General features: G+C 37.9%; 1 protein-coding gene across 6 annotated transcripts in view; it reads left to right on the forward strand.

The window, feature by feature from the left end:
- Positions 1–21036, forward strand: part of YLPM1 (YLP motif containing 1) — a 37981-nt gene extending 16945 nt beyond the window's left edge. Inside the window, exons 6-21 of one of the 6 annotated variants that reach the window (XM_068398817.1) lie at positions 1214–1319; positions 3169–3649; positions 4835–4927; positions 5336–5510; positions 5658–5803; positions 6148–6335; positions 6979–7041; positions 7324–7443; positions 7715–7891; positions 8108–8191; positions 8457–8540; positions 10016–10102; positions 13145–13196; positions 18357–18487; positions 20308–20487; positions 20852–21036. In XM_068398817.1, the coding sequence (XP_068254918.1) occupies positions 1214–1319; positions 3169–3649; positions 4835–4927; positions 5336–5510; positions 5658–5803; positions 6148–6335; positions 6979–7041; positions 7324–7443; positions 7715–7891; positions 8108–8191; positions 8457–8540; positions 10016–10102; positions 13145–13196; positions 18357–18487; positions 20308–20454 (2134 nt within the window). In that variant the 3' untranslated portion in view covers positions 20455–20487; positions 20852–21036. Of the gene's footprint in view, positions 1–1213; positions 1320–3168; positions 3650–4834; positions 4928–5335; positions 5511–5657; positions 5804–6147; positions 6336–6978; positions 7042–7323; positions 7444–7714; positions 7892–8107; positions 8192–8456; positions 8541–10015; positions 10103–10481; positions 10899–13144; positions 13197–16879; positions 18126–18356; positions 18488–20307; positions 20488–20851 lie in introns of those variants that run through there. The other 5 variants (XM_068398818.1, XM_068398821.1, XM_068398819.1 and 2 more) reach the window with 5 other exon arrangements.

The following is a 21036-nucleotide window of genomic DNA, read 5'->3' on the forward strand; positions in this document are numbered from 1 at the left end:
TTTTCGATCTTTTTATTAGTGTCAGATAAGCTCGTTGATAATTGCTTTTTAATACTTACCTGTCAAGATCTACATTAATGTGGTTCTTAATTCACACCGTGGGACCTATTTAATTTTTGGATACTGCTTACTTTTTTATTAAAGCATATGTGGGTTTTTTCTTTTTACTTTTTACAATGCTCCCTCATTTGAAATCCAGCATCATCAATGAATAATTTTGGCAAGTTTGGTTGATCTTAGTTGAGGATCAGCATAACAGCCTTCATCTGGCTTTGCTTTTATTGTGTGTAAAACAGCATACACTGAGCTGCATGCTGTTCTGTACTTGTCATCTGGTGTATTTTTCCTAAGCCAGGTGTAAAGAAGACCTTTTAAGTGCTAGCAATTACTCAGTTTACTCTTTGTACTAATGCAGCACTTTGGATCCCTTTCGGTGAGCCCGGCTCCCCTTGCACTGGACCCTGAACAGATGGGTTGCTAGTCAGGATGGCCTCTGTTGTGCCTAGTATAGAGGGATCCCGTTCTTATTTGATCTTTGGGCACTACTTTAATACATGCAATTAATATGAACAAAGAGTTATTAGCAATTAAAAAAGATAGATTAAAAAATGCACCAAAAAACTGAAAGGAAATCTGATTGAACAGATAGATCTTCATAATCCAGTGGCTGTAGTATTCACTACTGGCCCTGGTCTCTGCTCCATAGACTAGGTAGCATTTTGATACATGAAACAAGGAAACAAAATCTAAATTCACCACTTTGTTTTTAAATGTTGGAGTCTCTGTTGTGCTTTCTGTTGGTCTCAATTGTGTTAGTGTGCAACGCAGAGCAAGTCACTGAGAGCATTTAGGCATGCATCTCCACTGGGCTTCTGGTTTGCAGAAGGTGTTGTCAGAAGCCAAAATCTGGCTTTGCTCTTCACTGTCAAAGTGGAGTGGTTCTGGCCAAGCACAAAAGCATAACTGCATGTTGCAGAGGAAATTTGTGATCAAAAAAGGAGGCAGCTAATATATTAAATGCCTCCATGATTAGGTGAATGTGAAACAGGGATTTCTGAACCATGGCATTGACCATGTAAAGCCTGCTATGTCCCTTTCTCTGGACTTGGCCCCTAATGCTAGTGTAATAAGTGGTTTTCACCATGAGTGTTGATTCCTTTAATTCTTCATTTAAGCTACAGACTGATAACACTTTCTTGTGATTCATGTGCAGAGAGCAGAAAGAACAGCTACAGAAGTTGAAAGAGTTTAAACCTGACATTTCCACACAGGACTCTCCTAGATCACAGAACACAAGCACAAGGCCGGGTGCCTTTCAGGTAAATTCATCTTGTGTTAACATACTGGTAACAATTATTAATAATGTGTATGTCAGATTAGTTCTGCACTCTGATGGTCAAGCTTCTCTGTTGAGTGCCTCCCCAGCAGCCCTTACAACCTCATCAATCTTCTGTTGAGGCAAAGGAACTTCATAGTTTATTTGGATTTTCCAAAGCCTTTCTTACTCGTTCAGTCCACTGTGTCTTCTGAGCATGGCGCATTGCGGGGGACAGTAGTGCATGAGGCTCAATAGCCTAAACTGCTGTGGGATGATGTGCAAGAAACAGTGAGCTCTTCCAAAACAGGAGCATAAGGCTCGTGAGAAGACACTCCTGTTCCCTGCCGAACTAGATTCTGATACTGTCTTTAATTCTGATCTTGCTCTGCTTTTTCTACTTTAAGAGCTCTCTCTTCTTTGAAGAGGTTAAAGAGAGAAATTTGAGGATTGGTCCATCAAAACCAGATATTTCAACGTAGAATGGGCATTAGCTTTCTGTTTGCTGTCTGTATTAGGAATTCTCATTACGCTCTGGAAATACCATAAAGCTCACATTTGTGTACTTCCATGACTTCATCTCCCATTGTGATGCAAGTTGTTCCTCTTCTGCTTAGTCTCTTGGTTGGTTCTGGGAACTCTTCTCAGCTGCTTGTATTTGTTTTTTTGATAATTCATACCTGGTCAGAAACCAACTGAACTTTTGCAGTCATGTTAACTCAGGTTTATAAATCCTTCCTAGAACAAATAAACAATTTTGTTAAATGTATGTTGGAGGAGATACGTGAGTCGATGCACGGTTTTTATTCGTCATCTCATCTTAACCTCAAAGTTACTGATACCGATAAATTTAGCCGTACTGATCTCTGGGTCTGACATTTAGCCAGACCAAGCTTTGTTTGTCCCTCCCTCCAGAGAAGTGTTACGCAGTGAATGAGGCACTGCAAGTTTTCTTTTTGCCTAGTTGACCTCTTCCTTGTTTACAGTGTCTATAAAGTAAAATAATGGAACAGATTTGCTACCAAGTACTGCAGATACGTTGATGCCTTTAGGAAATGATTTTACTCAACTTTGATATTTGGTATCTCGGACTACTTCACCCATCTGCCTAGAGGTATTCAAACAACTGTTGTCTTTCTTGGGATTCCTGCCTTCAGACTTCTGCTGTGCTTTTGAACTGTTATTACAAAGTTCAGCTTTGTACCTACAGCCATTCTGGAAGTTTTTTTGCATGTTGCTAATAAGGCTGCCTGTAACTTGGCATCTGCTGTGATGCCGAAAAGACTCTTCTGACAGAGCACATGGGGTTCCATGGGGATGTTTCGTTCATGAAGGGATTTGGTTTTGTTGGTTTTTTTCCACTGGACAAGACCTCCCCATTTCTTATGTTGATCTGATGTTGATTTCATTAAGGGGTTTCTGCACTCTGGGAATTTTTCCAGTGACTTCCAGAAAGAAGCTGGCCTTATCAATCCTTTTGTGCATCACCAAGCTGCCCTACTTTCAGACTTTTTCAGCCTCCTTACAGACAGCAGGAATCTTTGCAGACAGCAGGAGTCTTTGGGAATAAAACCGTAGACACTTTTGATCTGAGATAGGCCTACTGGCTTAAATTGGTAAGGTTATTTTGAAGGAGAAAATAAGTAGTATTTAAGCCTTCACATAGTGAACAAACACCAAATTAATTCAGGCCACCAGTTCTCGAAATATTGTCCTCCTACCTGTAGCACCTTGATGGAGGTACTAGAAAATCCTTCTGATTTGATTACCAGTTGCCATTGTGCTTACTGACTTACAGAGGATGAAAGGAGGTTAGTTTACAGATCTACATTAAAAGTGCTTTCTGCATCTAGGTCTCTTCTCAGCTACCTTCAGAGGCACCAGTAGAAGCCCAAGCTATTAAACCTTCTCCTGCTGTTATTATAAAGCCTCCCGTGTTGTTCAGACAGCCCACCCCTGTGACAAGACCAAGTGCCCCACTGACAAGGCCTGCTACACCTATGACAAGGCCACATGCTCCAGTTTCTACTCCAACTACAACCCCAAGTCATGGTCAATCTTTAAAACCATCACCTTCTGCTGTGGAACAGGAACGCTGGGATGAGGATTCTTTCCACGGACTCTGGGACACAAATGAGGATAAAGGAGCAAATATGGAGTATGAGTTGTGTAAACAGGAGTCAATGATGCCTCCACCCGTCTCCTCGCCTGTGAAAGTACCTGCCGTTCACATCTCTGTTCCATCAGCTGTACCAGTGTCCCTTCCTCCAGTTATTCCACCGGTTCCTAAAGCACCTATAATTCAGCAAACTGTGGATTATGGCCACGGGCGAGGTGAGTATTACAGTGTATTTGTCTGATCTGTAACGAAGAGCTAATTAGTCCTCTTAGCTTCTTTCTAAAGGAGTATGCCATGTAAAGCATGCTGTAGATGTTGTGCAGTTGACGCGTAGGCTACGTACATTGCGATCTGATGCTAAGCAATGCAGTTTTAAGGAGTCTATAACCTCCAGCCTTGAGTTTAATGTTTTCTTCAGTGCTGTGATAATGAGCTATTTCGTGTGAACTGGATGGTGTATAGCCACATCTGCTTCTAATAAACACCAACTCATGTGATCGCATCGATGTGTTATATTTAGATTGATATTGATACTTTCCCTTAATCCCTTTGTAGCTGAGTATGGAAATAACTGTGCTAGAAAGTACTTTGGATTGTTACAGTTTTTGGGTGTGACTTAGTAACTCAAAGCAGAATATGACTGGTGTTTGCATTATTTATATACTGCTTAATGGGTGTGAGGTACATTCTAGACAGGGAGGGAGATGAAGTTCTAGTTCTGAAGGGCATGTGCCCTAAACAAGCATCTAAACACATAAACAGTGAAGGGCTCTGATTTTTAGTATTGAGCTTACCAAAGCTAAAATTCATACTAGATTTCTAATAGAATCCATTTCCCTCATTCTTAGTTTTTAAAAGGAGTGAAATCATGTCGTAAAGAAGTTCTTAAATTGTGCATTGTCATTTAAAGAGCTTTTTTTCTTTCTCTAAGGTGCCATAACATGAATTGAAGCTATATCGATTCCATTATGTAGACGTTTTACTAAAAGCTGTTAGAAAAATTGTCGCTGTTAGGAATCTAAAGTGAGCATTTCAGTTAATATTCTTGACGTTACAGTAGTTCTATGAGTTATTGAAACTTTCAGAGCATTTTAATGTTTATAATCTTCTGACCGTGTGTGCTACCTGAACTCATCTGAAAGGCAGAAGTCCCATTCTTAAGATAAAGTGGTACTTGCATACTCACATGCACACACAAACCTGCTTCAGACTTTCAAAACCATGGTGTTGTGTATTTATGTACAGCTGTTTTTGCATTATCTGTTAAAAGAAATTTTGGTAAGTTGTTCCAGTCACTTTTAATGCCATTGACTGATTGCTTTTCATGGCAGAGGAAAGGAAATGGAAGTGGGATATTTTAAGACCTTGATTTTTTTTTTTTTTTAATTATTTTTAACCAGATATAACCACCAGTAAAGTGGAACAGATTCCATATGGGGAGAGGGTAACCCTGCGTCCAGAACCTCTACCGGAGAGGCAAACATTTCAAAAAGGTAGGGAGTGCTTGGCTAGCTCTCAGATAGTTATTTAGCTCTTAAGAAAAGTTGTGAGGCACTAAAAGTATATTTTAAACTAAGTAACTCTTGTTTAAGCTGGAACCACTTTATTTTCTTCAGAGGTCCGTAAGAATAACAATTTATATTGTCAAGAGTAGTAATGCAGTTAATGACCTAGCCATTTTAAAAATTCAGTTTTGTAGCTTTAAGTAGGATTTCATGGTATGGTTGTCTGTTACGGTTTGGAAAAGAGATTCAGTGGCTGATTTAGTCCATTCTAGCCTTCGCATCATATGTTTCTATATACTTCTCTTGCGGTCTCGTTTGTTGCTTTTCCTTCAAAAATAATTTAAAAATGCAAAGTATGTTTTAGTAGTTTGTATTTTCATGGGTTTCTCCTTTCAGAGCACCCTGGTCGTTACAACAGAGAAAGAGATCGTGAGCCTTATTTTGAGCGTCAAGGTAATTCCAACACAGATCATCGGGATTTCAAGAGAGACCGGGAATTGCACAGAGACCGTGGTTCTGTGGACTATGAGCGAGAGAGATTTGAAAAAGAGCGACATCCCCGAGATGATAGGTACGTGGTTTCGAACACTAGTGAAATCAATACAATTCAGGCTGTGTTGGGTATCGGACTGTCCATTTTGCCTGTGAGGCACGTGTTCATTTCTCTCTGGAATCCATAGTAGAAATCCTAGAAATACACAAAATACTCTTTTGGCAGGGTTCTTCCTACTACACCTACAAGGACTCAGTCTTACCGTGACAAGAAAGACCATCCTTCCTCCAGACGGGGTGGTTTTGAAAGACCACCATATGAACGAAAGACAGATCGTCCAGCATATGATCATGGGTCTTCCATGTTTGGAGGTACAGTTTCTCAATCTTGAAGCCATGCTAGAATATTATAAAAAAAGACAGACTCGCAGAGGCGAAGATTAACTGATTTGCAGTATTTTGTTGTTCAGAATATATAATTCAGGAAAATTTATTTGGGCAGTGCTGTGTAGTTTTGTTTCTCAGTGGTGATGAGATCAGGAGCGCAACAGTTACTTACTCTGCTAAAAAATATCTTTGATTGCAATAGGTTCAAGATTAGAAATTTGAATTATTTTGGGGGCAAATCTGTGAATTTATCCTGAAATAATGAAGATCTGTTTAAATCAGCTCAACTGGGTATGAACATCTTAATTTTTTTATTTTGCTGAACTAAGAAAATTCTTCTGTCCAAACACTGGAATTTGAAGGTGATCGTAGAAATTACCCTGAGGAAAGGATTCCTATTTCTGCTCCATCAATGCCCCGTCAGCCACCACCTGCTCCACGAGTGGAAAGGAAGCCAGAATCTAAAAATGTAGATGATATTTTGAAGCCACCAGGACGCGATAGCAGGCCAGAGAGGGTGAGTATGCATTCTGAAAGCAACAATCGGTTTCTACGAGGTCTGTATTCAGATAAAATGCTCATGAGTGTAATATGTTGTGAACAAGCCTACATTTAAGGAAGCTCTGGAAATTCTCTTGATTCCTTTGCAAATGCCTAGAGTCTTGTAGCATAGCTATTAGGAGTCCACAGGAGGCATAAACTTCCTGGGAATGCTAAGATGAAATTCCTGTTAATGGGTAGTGTTAATGTATTTTACTTGTCTGAGATCCTCACTTGGGTTTTTGATGTGTCAGAGGAAAGACTTGGCTTTACACATAGTCAAAATTTGGCAATGCACCATATAAAATAAGAAAAAACAAGATTCAGACTATGAAACATTCAGACAAGTGTCATCCAGTTAATTTTATCTGAACCAGATCTATTAACATCTTATGCAGTATGAGCTGCTGGGATGATTAACATCATATATTCTGTGAAACTGCTACCATTCCTCACAGCCTGGTTTGTAAAACAGACAGTGAGGCATGGTACTGGCTTTGTTTGATGATATGCAAGAGCGTAAGCCCAGAGCACGTATTTTTCTAGAAGAGAATTTTTGTAAAAGAAATTCTGTTAAATGTAGTACAGTATCCTATCTTCTTACATGATCTTTGTTTCAGATTGTAATCATAATGAGAGGGTTGCCTGGCAGTGGAAAGACACATGTAGCAAAACTCATCAGGGTATGTAAACAACTGCTCGCTGTGTAGTGCTGCTTATCCTTTATGTTCCCTTCCTCTGCTTTTTCTGTTTGTCTGGAATTTCAGCCTGTTGTTATCTCATGTTCCGTGTCTTCATATGGCATGTGAATCACCTCCACTATTAGCAAGCATGAGGGATACTGCTCTCTTCTTTTGAATATAGAGCTGGGGACTGCTGTTTGCCAAAAGTGTTTTGAAGATCCTTTGTAGCAGAATGGAATTTTTACAGTAAGAGTATATGTTTTCTTTTTGCTTTCCTCCCAGGATAAGGAAGTAGAGTGTGGAGGACCTGCACCAAGAGTGCTCAGCCTGGATGACTATTTTATCACTGAAGTGGAAAAAGAAGAGAGAGACCCAGATACGGGGAAAAAAGTGAAAAAGAAGGTACTTTATCTTGACAAAGAAACAAGACATTCTGGAACAACACAGTGGCAATCAGAATTTCAGTCTGTGGCTTTGGCAGAGTGCAGAGGTCTGTGGGCTGTTTTTCAAAACAAGTCAATATAACTTAAAGGCAGAATGGACAAATTCTTAAAATCTGACCTGAAAGATGTTTTTTTCATACCAGTGTAGTTTGTGGTCATGACATTCAGCAGTTGAACATTAGCAGTTTAGTAGGTGTCCTCTTTCTTAAATGCTTTTGTCCTTGATAAAGGTGATGGAGTATGAATATGAAGCCGATATGGAAGAGACCTATCGTACCAGCATGTTTAAAACTTTCAAAAAGACCTTGGATGATGGCTTCTTCCCCTTCATTATCCTTGATGCTATCAATGATAGAGTGCGACATTTTGAACAGTTTTGGAGCGCTGCAAAAACCAAGGGTTTTGAGGTAATTGAGCCTAAAAAGCGTTTGAACTTGATAGCACCTCTATGCTGGTATTTCTGAACTTTTGAATGCAAAGTCCCTCCCACAGTCAGGAAAAATGCTGTGGTCTATGGTTACAAACTTACCTTTCTTAGAATGTACAACTGGAGAGTGTATCACCAGGTAGAAAAATAGCTCTAAAAATTCATTTACAATATTTAATATTGTCTTTCTTTCTAGGTGTACTTAGCTGAAATGAGCGCAGATAACCAGATGTGTTCCAAGAGGAATATTCATGGACGCAAGCTAAAGGAGATCAGCAGGGTAACTGTATACATCTGGAGTCATAGGATTAATGATAGGTTTCATTGTGCTTTCAGGCCTGCTGTTGTTGGAAAAGCATTGACCTCTTCTAGACTACGTAATGCTTACACTTTTCCTCTAAGAAGAGCTGGTAGTTATTTCATGGGATTGATTGAAATTACTTTTCTTAAGTACAGACACTTCTTGTTCATGATCAGAAACCCAATTTTGTGTCGAACTTGTTACATTTTTAGAGGTACTTCATTTTTGTTTGTTTTTTGTTTAGATGTCTGATCACTGGGAAGCAGCACCACGTCACATGATGCGCCTGGACATTCGTTCTCTATTGCAGGATGCTGCTATTGAAGAGGTGAGAATCTGTGTGCCTGTTAAAATTACAAATTATGTAGGTGCAACTATACTGAAAATATAAAGCAGAGAAAAGTATGATCACAACGGGGCAGTTATATTTGTCACTGTAGAAAGCCAGAATCACTGTGTCAGACAAATGTATTCTATTATTCTTATCAATTACCCAAACATGAAGGTACATGTTACTTTTTGGGACCCAGACTTACGCATCTTTGAGGAAGAGTTGAAACCACTGTGCTCTTTAGCAACTGTTGAGTACCAATTAAAGAGGATCTTTGCCCTCTCAGATGAAACTCAGCACTTTTTCAGGTTACTGGATTAATTAGATCATAATTTGAGGAAGTAGTTTGATAAAATAAGTAAAGAAATAAACAGATTTGAGCTGCTTTCAGTCACTGCTTTGAGAAATACAGACCTGTAGCAGAGAATGAAGAAAGAAATAAATAACATGTGGCAGAAGATTACACTTGCTGTAGAAGTATGTTACCTTTTTATTGCATTTGCAGTTTGCCATGACATACATCTTTTGTGTGTCAGCTTTCTGTATTGTTGCATTCTTCTTTGGCAGATGTTTCAGGAGCTCTGGGAATAAATTAGTGTGTTAATCATATGGTCATTGTGAATGTACCATAGCTGCATGTTGCTGTCAGAACAGGTCTTGCCATGGCCATAGAAACTGGTGAACTGCTGAAGTAGGACGAGAGTTTACTTTTTGCAGTTTGTCATGAGATCAACAGGTTGTTTTTGAATCTGCAAATTCTTTTTATTGGAAAACAGTAGTCTTTAAGAGGACAGCAAAAGGCTCAGCTCTCAAGTAGACTTAGAAGGGCAGATTTGGGATTTATTTTGTGTGCACCGTTTTACTAATGGTATGAAAAACTACGTTCTTGGAGAGTTTTAGGTATTCCACAGCGTACACGTGAATCCCCAGTAGAAATGTAGACCCCAGAAAGTATTCCATTAGATGGGTAGGGTATGTATGTCTTAAAGCATACATTTTCTTTATTACGTTAATCTCTGTGGTTATTATTCTCTACTGTGATATTTAAATATATAAAAGATAAAACTTGATAGAGATGTTCCATGCAGAGAGAGCCATTCCAGTGGTGTGTAAATGGCGAGTTTAAGATCTTTTTCTGCGAGTTCAAGTTTTGAAATGTGATTGTGTGGGAATCAAGAGAAGTATTTTACTGTTACAGATGCTGGTAGCACAAAGAATGCATGTTAAGGAAGAGAATAAACCATTGCTACTTTCCTACAAAGTCTGTCACTCTGTAGCTAGAAGGGAACCTGCTTCTGAAGGAAGCCAAAATGGAGCTAGTATTCATATATATTGCATCATCATACTTTCCAAGAGGAATCCTTTCTTTCCTCTTCTATTTGGACTTTGAGTCTTCTACTTACTCTGATAAAAAGATAATAGTTAGAAGTCAAGCAGTGCCTTGTTAAGTCTGTGCTTGTGCTTTGGAACAGGTGGAGATGGAGGATTTTGATGCAAATATTGAAGACCAGAAAGAAGAAGTCAAGAAGGATACAGCAGAGGAGGAAGAAAGTGAACTGGTAGGAGACATCAGCCATCTCTAACAAAACATTTGTTAATGTGTCTGAGGGAGAATCTCAGTCTTATAAGTGCCAACCCATTGCCGTTCTTAGCAGTGCGATCTTAACACACACATTTCTAGTCGTTTGTTCCTTAAACATTTCTAGGAGAACTTTAATGTTAAATCATGTTATTCCTAACTGATTTTTTTAAGAATGTGTGAGCATATGCCACAAAAAGCATTATCAGCAGAGCATGGCAACATGCCTCTTACAGAAATTTATAAATTGTAGTACACTATGGCACTGTCTTCCAGGTTATCTAAGAGTTACACTAAGTGGATGGATGGGAAGAATGGGCAAAGATTAATTTAGCTTATTTCCTTTCACATGTCTAAAGAACTCTTCTCAGCTGTCACAGTATATGGCAACAGTTATGAAGAAGAATGCTTTCTCTGCCAAGACTCGCTGACTTGTTTGTCAGTAGGTATTTCCAAGATGAGGGATTAGGTCTCTTGGGTAAATGAAGGTTAGAGAATTGCCCTGGGGGCTGGTGTTTTTAGGTATGTATTTAAAAGGCTACGGAAGGCCTGCTAACGTAACTTCTTGGTATGTGTTGGAGCTGCAGCTGGTCAGTGCTTGAGTTGAATGTGTCAAATGAAGTTCCCACAACCAAGCAGTTAAACTCCAATAAACAGGAAGTAACCAAAAATGTTTGAGACAAGCAAAGTCCTTTTTCTTGATGGAAATTTACTATTCTTCAGGAGTGGCAGTTTAGAAAGCGGCTGAAATACAGAATAAAAAAATAAAGCTTAGGAAGAGTGGATTTTAATAAACATCTGTTTTTTGCAACATGACTCATTTATTCTCTTTACTAAATTATTCTTTGGCACAGAGTATGAGACTGCATGAAGTGTGGTTAGAACATTTCAAAGACGCATCCATGTTTACAAGAATATGGCTGCTAGTCTCATATCTTGAAATGAGCTATATCTAGAAGAGAAGGTTGTCTTTAGCTTTTGAGACATCTGTGCATAAATGTGTGTGTGTATGTGTGTGTTTATGAGCTCTGGGGAGTATCCTAATGTACAGCACATATAACATTAGGCCTTTATGAGATAAGGAGAAAGCTTGGTGGTGAAAACTGCAAATTATCAATAACTAAAAGTAATCTACGTAAAAGAATGTTTTCAGATTCACAAGAGGTAAAAAATAGCAAAGAATTATCTGCTGTATGTAATCTCTGATATTTAGTCACATGACTAATCTCAGAGAGAGGTATGTCAGACAGAAAGGTGGAACACTACATTGTATTTGGTATCTGTTGCCTTCTTGAGAGCAGTTGGTAAGGGTTCTTCAATTCATTTTGCTGCATTTAATCCTCTGGAAAAAGAGAGGTCTGAAGCTCCTGCCATCTGGCAGATGTCCTTGAAAGATCCAACTGTCATGTACCAAAGGATGAAGTCTGAATCTTTTCTTATCCTATCTGAGGACCGGGATATTGTACAGATTCAGCACACAGTAGGCCATTTCACACCATCAAAGTCACTCTTTTGTTGCTATTATCAACTCCCATAGGGTTGTTTGGAGCATTCAGACAATTCTTGCTTTTCTGTGCTTGATGGTATGAATTATTGATGCATTTAACTTAGTGTTCTCACCAGTGTATCACACATCACTTAGTTCAATACAGGCTTCTAGCTGTGGTGTAAACTTTCTGAGCAAATTTTAATGTGCAACTTGGTTTAAAAGTATAAATATACATATATACATGAAGTTCATTTATTTGTTACAAGGAATTATTGCAGCACAAACTGTCTTAGTTTGTATTAATTACAGGTGATTAAAAACAATAAAATACAGAGATCTGATAATCTCAAGTCACTGATATATGTTTGATAGGAAAAAGGTCTTTCAAGGATTTTGGAAGAGCAATGGTGAACATAATCAAAAGCAGTGTAGCTCCCTGGAATAGTACACTCTGGTTTGGTAACCCTTAGCATTAACAAATACATGTATATGTTTACCACAGTGGAGGCAACCTATAAATAGAGCAGGAAATAAGTTAGTGTAATAAAACTGGTCTGTAGTTTGTTTATTTTCTCGCTGAAATCTTCTAGAGTAGTTCTTTTCCCTCTCTATTAGAAATAATTCTTAAAATAATGAAATTCTCACAGGGGTTCAATTTCACTGCATTGAGCTTTTTATGTGATTGCAGAGAAACGTAAGTAGTTTTATACCAAATCTGAACAGCTGAAATGAGTTATAAGGGGTTGCTTAGTAAGGATTTACTTGTCCAAGAGTATAAAATGAAAAGATAACAGGAAGATATCTAAAATAAATACTTTTATTTAAGGCCAAATTTAATATCATTGTGCTCATTTACAAGGGATAAACTGGCTAAAGATAATTACATGTAAAAGATATGATGACATCATTTCTAGGAAAGAAGTGTTTTAAAAGAATCATTGAACTAAGAGGGTTATTTTAAAATGAAAAGTAATACTTAAATCTTAGTGATTCAGCAGATATTCTCATTTAAGCTAAAAAAGGAATTTTGTTTATTTGTGGACTAACCACTCTTACAAGAATTTACTATGTCCTTTCGAAAGGATTATTAAGTGAAGCTTGTGTGTAGTAAATCTGGGAATGTATTCTTAAAAGCTTATGACTATGGTAACTTCTTCATTTGTATGTGTAAAGCTTTGAATATTCTTTATGCCTGATAAGTTGTGTTGCAGTAACGTTGCCACCTGAGGTAATACAATATAGTAACTGTGCACACAGCACCACTGCTGTCTGTTAGACTCGTTCCGGAGTTCTGTGTTCGCAGAGGGCAGCACTCTTGTAATGATCTGCAAGGGCTGCTAAAATCACTGCATGGGAAGTGGATGCAGAAGTTCTGAAATACTGAGTAATTTGTTTCCTTCGTCTGATAACAAGAGTTGTGCCTTACAAAAAGAAATACCTTAAGCTCCCATTATAATGCTGTTTCCAGTTCAAAAGTGATATGCATGTGTGTCTCTCTCTAATCCTCCGAGCTTCTCTCTGTGTATGATTTAGGGTTACATTCCGAAAAGCAAATGGGAGATGGACACTTCTGAGGCAAAGCTAGGTGGGTATTTATTTTTTCCTGTTTCTTATAGTTGGTATCTGATGATGTTTGCAAAACCTAAATTTTTGTTTTTACTGTGCCTCCTTGCCAAAGACAAATACATGTGTTGATCTCATACAAATGTCTGAAACTGCGAAAGCATCTATACCGAAAAGGAATTTGTCTTCTGCCAGAGGCAAGGGAGTTAGGACTTTCTAACCATCGCTGTTTTATATACTCATTAATTGTTCTTCCATCTGTTCAAGGAAAGTACTTTGTCTTAAAATTTTTAAAAAGCAGTATTTCTATTCTTTATTCATCTCTTCTGTATTATAAAAAGGAAAGAGTCAACTTACATTGCACTGCATTCTTGTTCATACTGCATACCTTTTTTTCAAGCCTAAATGTCATCAGTAACTTCTTACTTTCTTGGAGACATGCCTAGTAGCTAACTGTATTGAAGATGTTTCTTGCTCTCCAAAACTGACATGTGTGAGGACAAAGTAGTGCCATGCTTTGAAGTTGGTTCTGAATGATTAGGTCTCAGTGTGTCTTTTCAACAACTTAAGTATTGAAAAGTTAAAGTTTGTTACGCTTTTCAGTTCCAGGAGCGTACTAGAATTCTTCTTAGTAGGATGCAAAGTGGACTTTCCAGGAGCATAAGGGCACTATTTTTGCTGCACTTTTTGTTCTGATTAGTGCTGCTGGTTGCATTAGACATAAGTGCTAATATTAGGATTCTGTCAAAGTCAAAACCAACTTTCAGGCTGAAATGCATGCACCATGGCTATGGTGGAAGTTGTATACATGGAAAGGGGTTTCTAGTCATTATGATCAGTTTTGGTTTTGTTTTGTTTTTTTACTGAATAGTGATCGTTCTAAGTGAAGATTTTATCAATGCAATCTGCATAAAACTATTTTCTGTCATGTCTATGAGAAGTAACGTATCTGAATGGGATGCAGCATGTCTTAACGTTTTAAGGTTTGCTTCTGCATGTCTGGTACAGCCCTGTGTATTATTACTTTCCAATAACCAAAATAACAATTTCACCATAGAAATAGCGTTAGAAGTTCTGGCTTACATAAAGCAGCCTTTCGTCTTTTGCTGTAACTGCTTAGCTGCACCATCTCTTCTGCTGCTGTGCTCTCTTTTAAGTAATTTAAATATTTGTGGAATATATTGACGTTGTGGCACCTGCAGTACAACTGGAGGAGCCTGTACCCAATGATTCTGGCATATCAAACAGATAGGCAGTTAAAGATAGAATTAATTGAAGATTGTTCTGCATTTTTGTTATGAGAGTTGATTGTTTTAGTATCTTAAGATTATTTCTTAAGTTTATAATTCTTTTTTCCAAATTACGTACGAAATCATAGTACTGGAAAACTGCATTGTTGAAGAACACTCCGATTGTTGTATTCCAAATAAGAGACTCTTCTTTAAATACTGAGTAGTAGGAACAGATGCGTTGTGCCGCAAGTCATTAAGCTTTACAGATATCACAGGAGTCCAAAGTGTGTTCTAAAAATATTTAAGTTTTATGTGTAGTTTCTAGCAATGTGGGGACTGTGACTGCAGCAGAAATTTACAGATAGCTTTCAAAATTTACCTCTCTCATGATCAAATACTGCTAACAAATAGAAACAAAGAGCTGTGTTGCATTTCTTTCCATATGAAAGCTACATAATATAAACCAGAGGATTTTTATATGGTCTCCACTTACATGTAAAATGGGGAGCAAGCAGCAGAGTCCGTTTTATGCTGAAATAAGTTACTTGCAAGGCTGTTGCAATAATTCTTTAATGATCAAACTCTATTAACTGGACATTAGCATGCTGCGAGACACCGATACAGGTGCTGAGAAGGTCTTCCTGTTAAATTTGTATTCACAATATTATTTTTATAACTACACTCTAGATTCATTTTTATAAATATGTAGGACTATAGATTAAAAGTAAATTATGACAGAATGTACATTTAAAAAAAGCCAGGAATTCCTATGTAATGAATGCTGTTTCTTTGAAAAATTGCTCTGCAAGGGCAGACAACTTGTAGCTCAAGGTATGCATTCTAAGCACTTGCAGTCTGTGCGTAAGAATTATTATATTTAATTCACAATAAGGTTTTGTTGTAGATGACCAATTAAAATTGTTTCCTGAAAGGCATGTAAATTGTGGTACGCGTTTGTTATTCCAAAGTTGAGTTATTTCCTGGGAGCGGGCCTGCCCATTAGGTTTATTGCGTTAGTCCCAGAGGGCACGTTTGCCGAAGTGGTATAAATGCAGAATCCAAAAACAACACTGTAAGTCTTGTTTTGCTTTTTTGTTTTCTTTCTGAGTAGGTGTTGTTACAGGAAAGCACAATAAGATCTTATTGATTGTAATAAGCCTCAGAAAAGGTCTGAAAGTTTGAGTTCTTTAGCTGCAACGCCGACTTGTGAAAATCACCATAGCGTACACCCCAGAGCTCTTGCTTTTAGTTCAGATTTACTTTGGCAGGGGTGATACATTCCTCTCGGTATGTGTGTGGTATATCATTTCCTTATGTGTTGTGAGTGCACAGCCACATTTTTATTCTAAAGTCTAATTACTGGTCTGCCACAGTGCATAGTGCACACGGGTTCTTGTGTTTAAATTTACAGAAATGGACTCACATTTTAAAATTCTACTATATTCGAAGTGTTTAGCACAATACTTTGTTTCAAAGTGCGACTTAGTGGTGGGCTCTGCAAACTCAGGAAAGGAGAAATGAGCTCTGGCATAGCTGAGGTTTTGATACCATTGTAAAATTTGCTCTAGAATGCAAATAACATTTTACTTAAAACTTTGTGATTTTTATATAAGAAGGGAAAAATTTAGCTGATTGATTCACTTAGCTTTTGAAAGAGCAAATTAAGTCAGTTTCTTTCAGATGCTTTCTTATTAAAATTCTAAAGGTGAGTTTTTAAGTTCTGTGGGTTTCAGAAATGCTGCTGCTTCATTGTTTTTAAATTGAAATGATAAAATAACGTTTGATAGTTTAATAATAAATAATCATCTGCCATAGATATTCACGAGCACAATTGTTACAAAATGACACCTTGTTTCATTTTCAGAAAAGAATAGTCTGAAATAGTGCTTTGTGGTAGGCTTTTGACATTTCTGTAGTGTGTCTACTGCATGGCACATGTACCTTGAACCACAATGGTATGGATGGAAGCATATCCCTCTGGAAAGGCAATCCAACTTCAAACACGGAAGGAGATAACATTTTAAAATAAATTCTGTGTAGCAGTAACAAAAAGGGACAGAGGGGAACCTCGTACTCTGAACGCCTCTTGAACTCCTCTATTGATGTTTGAGAACTACACATTTCTTGGCAAAGTTTTCAGTTGGTCTGTGTGCAGCAGGGAGTGAGAGACTAAACTCTTTCTTCAACATTGGTAATGAGATGAGCTTGCATCATAGCATGTTGCCTTCCAACAGGAATATGTCTGTGTACAGATACTTGCCAATAGAGAGCTCCAGAATTTTCAGTTCTTCATGTTCCTAAATGCTCCTTAATGCATTTGTTGCTCTCCTTTTCAATGTCACTTTTTTCTGGAAACCCTTGTGCTATGAATGATCTATGCTGATTGATCTGAGAGTAATACTGAAGAATAGTGCAAGTACATTATGTGCTGGAGTAACAGAGAAATATTGTATAAATCAATTTTGTCTTCTAGAAGGAGTGCCGTCTTTCTGTGGAGATAGAGCTTCAAATTTGGCAAATTTAATTTAGAGCAAAAGAAGAACCTTAACTGAATCGTGTAACAAGATATCATGTAACAGACAAATGTTCTGCACAATTTTCTTAAATGTTGGCTTAAAAGGCAGTTTTCTTAGAAGAAATTCTGTATCTGTTCCAGGGAAATGGGGCAAAGATGGAGTCTTTAAAAGTTTTAGAGTTGTGTGAGGGAGAAATTGCTTCATTAGTTTGTGGCATTTAAATTATACTAGCATGTCTACATCACCATTGCCTCACATAATCTCCGTTGTTGCTCTTTTCTCTCCCATATTAAGTAAAAAACTCATCTCTGAACTGAGCTTCTCTAAAGACATACCTTTTGAACACCCTCTTCCGCTATCCAGAAAATATGCAGCTTTGTGTTTGGTTTATTTCTGAGGCCTTTCGTGGGTGAATTTAATTACATCAGTGACTTCTGAAGCAATGTTATTGACATCACTGGAAATGGTTTACAAAATATAACCACCAAGCTTAGTATTCCTTCTGCATATACTTAATTGTTGGCTTATAAAATGGTAGCATACATCAACAGAAGTGCTAGGATTTCCTTTGACTTGTAAAGCTGTTTTTCATTTTTGTGCTTTGTTGTTTGTAATCTTAAAATGAATACTTCATCTCCTTTCCAAAAGCAGTTTGCCACATAATTTCAAGAAGGTGTTGGTTTTTCACTGAAAATAAGTGTCCAAAGAGGAACAAAATTTTAGAATGTAGGAATGGAATTGTTTCTCCTCATGCCTTATCAGTTCAATAAGAAAACGAAGAAAACTATGACTGTTGGACAAACATACTGCTCAAATATTCATGACTGACCACTTACACCATGAAACAAAAGATTCTGAGATCTTTTTTTTTCCAGTCCTGGAGGATTTTTTGAGTGTGTTTTCGTTGTGGGGGATATCAGGGTTTCCGAGGAGCTTTTTGTTTAGCAGAAACAGTATCTCAAAAATTGTCTTTGATGCATTAAATTATATGACCGTCACTTGTTCCCTGATACTGCATGTATGCCATGTTTGACACAGTATTAAACCCCGAATTTGGGAAAAAATGCTACAGCTTTAGTATTGTGTTCAAATACAGAACAGGTGGATCTGTGGTTCCCAGCTATTGATGGCTATGTTGTACCTGTAAGGACCAGCTCCATATAGTGTGGACATCCAAAGAGCAAGCTTTTCTCCCTCATACAAATAACAAGACTGTTATTGCCACACAGTTAATGTGAAAGATCAATAAAACTTGGAAATATTGTTGAGTCTTCTCTAGTTTATTTCAACTCTCATCATTCCACCTGTCAAGACAAGCTGGATGTACAAGTTCTGCTGCTCATTCTTTTGAAATTTTTTCCACTCTTCATCTTGTTTGTGTGAATAATAGAAAAAAAATCTCCTTTAACTCTGAGGCTCTGTGTTTGTTCTCAGACAAGCTGGATGGTTTGCGGACTGGCGCTAAAAGGAAACGTGACTGGGAAGCAATTGCCAGCAGAATGGAAGATTTTCTACAGCTTCCAGATGACTATGATACACGTGCTTCTGAACCTGGAAAGAAAAGGGTAATAAACTTTCAAATGACTTGCTGTCTGTATATGAGCATTTAACAGTCTCTGTGAAAAAGAGTTTGTATCGAGTCATTCAGTGTCTATGAATATGGCAGCTTCACTGACCCACTTTCCATTTTGCAGTTCCATTAGATTCTGTAAGAGAATATTCTTGAGAGTAGGGTCTTCCAGAGGTAAACAGATTAATTATAATGAAGTGAGGTATTGTAGATAATAAAGATTAATTGTGCATGGCCTGGCTTTTGAGATTGAGAATGGAATTATGTCCCATTTCTTGATGGAGGAGATGATGCACTTTGTTTCAGAGCAACCTGTAGAGTCCTTTTCGTATGTTGTATGTTTTGTGATGAGATAGTGTGAAATACAGTGCAGATTCCAAGACAAGGTGATGATTTTATTAAGAGTCATAGAATAATTTTGGTTGGAAGGGACCTAAGCAGAGAAACAGCGCACTGCTCATATGTTCAGAAAGATTCAGCTGAGGAAAGTATAAACTATGTAGGTTTTATATCAGTTAAGTCTTGTAGGTGTTACCTTCTGCGTATACCTTGCATAAAGCTTGGGAGATGGTATATAAGAAGTTGGCTTCAACCACTTTATATGTAGTTCTGTTCTGAACACAAATTGCTACTTCTTCAAATACCATTGTGAAAAACGGCAAAAAAACATAGAGGAAGATGAAAGAGAGGTGATAGGACTAGGTAGTACTTTTCTTTTTTTTGGTCTCCAAAACAGAAAGACCAGCTTTTGCCACTAAAAGGAATTTGAGTTAACTGTCCGTGTTTGGGCTTTGTTTTGTTCTGTAATGTCAAATAGAAAACATGGGTAGTACTGGACAGCGTGCATGAGAGAAATGGAGATACTTAGGCATTGGCAGAGGAAGTGATGGTGCAAGAAAGCAGTCGTTGCTTATCAGCAGGAACGTCTGGGGAAATCCAGGTAGAATGTGGAATAGGGAGGTGGTGGCAGAAAGGTGATAAGGCCATGTCCCCAAGTAACAAATCAGCCTGAGTTAGGATGTCAAGGAAGACCTCCTTCACTTACTGTTTTTTCTTGTCCTGCAATGGTGTGTTCCTGCTGAGTTTCTGAACTGTAGCCATTCATCATCACCTCCCTCACTCCCTCCTCCCTGTTGCACTCCGTCTCATTGGTGTCTAGGTTTGTGGGTGAGGCAGTGACTATATGTTTGAACAGGATGAATGCAAGTGATCTGCATGACCGTGAAGAGCTGCAGAGGAGATGGCTGCAGTTGTAAAGATGGGAGATAACAAATGCATGAGGAAGTTATTTAATGTAAAGAAATAGTGGAAAGATTTAAATAGAAATGCATCACAGAAGGTGGAGAAGAAAACTGTCCCTCATTCACTCATTCACTGCTGAGTTGCTCTTTAACTGTCTTTCTGGAGTTTCATAGTCATCTTCTAGATGTTTCTACTGTGCAATTGAAAGACAGGTTGTACAGAAAATGAAGACACTAAATGAATCTTGGATAATTCTTCCTGCAGAACACATTGCTTTGGACAGAGAAATAATTGTAGTAATTACACTTCAGCTCTCAGAATTATAGCATTGAAGTGGAAAAGGCTAATCAGCTGTACTTTTCTTCTACTCCACGGAACACCTGAGATATTAAATTAAGAATAATGTAACTGGTGTAGTTTCCATCTTTACCCCTTGGAAAACAAATTAGTACTTACCTGTTCAAATGAAAATGAGTACAAATTAGAATTCTTGTACTCTACCTGCAGTGGAAAGCCTAGACGTATCTCAGGATTTCTTAAGAGATTGTCCTATTGATAGTACATTCTCCGTAGGTGCGGTGGGCAGATCTGGAAGAAAAAAAAGATGCAGACAGGAAAAGAGCCATTGGCTTCGTTGTTGGACAAACAGATTGGGAGAAGATAACAGATGAAAGTGGTCATCTTGCTGAGAGAGCACTCAACCGCACCAAGTATATATGAAAAAGTGGTTAAATGGAATTTTGTGCCTTTAAGGTAAGTATTCAATCTTCCTGCATGTTTATAGCCTGCATGTTTTTTAGGGTTTTTTTGAGTTGAGGCTGCAGTTCATGTCATTGTTGGAGTTCTCCCAGACAAGATCATTTGATTTGGAGCCTTGTAAATAGGTGTCAGCTGTGCCTATGTCAGTGTGCACCCTCCTGTACAGCATCTAAAAATAAAAGAAGGATTGTCAGCTATCAATCTCCAGACCTTGTTAACAGGGAGATTGTTTTCGTTAAAAGAGTAGTTTAGCTGTTTGCCTAGTCCTGTCTAGTTCAGATTTTGCTTGCTATATATTAACTCCGACAACATTAATTGCTATTTTACTTGGTGTAACAAACTTTTCCTTTTTTTACAGGCCATTTGTTCTGAGGAGAAGTGAACCAAGGTGTCCTGAGATCTTGCATGGGTCATGTCACTCCCACCTTCACAGTTTTTCTTTTGTTACTTTAGTTTCAGCAATTTTCTTGAGATATTGGCAGATAACTAATGCCCTCAAAAAAAAAAAACCCAACGAATCCCACTGTTCCTGAGTGAGAGAGA

The sequence above is a fragment of the Nyctibius grandis genome, chromosome 4 (genome assembly GCF_013368605.1).
Source record: "Nyctibius grandis isolate bNycGra1 chromosome 4, bNycGra1.pri, whole genome shotgun sequence".
Taxonomy (NCBI): Eukaryota; Metazoa; Chordata; class Aves; order Nyctibiiformes; family Nyctibiidae; genus Nyctibius; species Nyctibius grandis.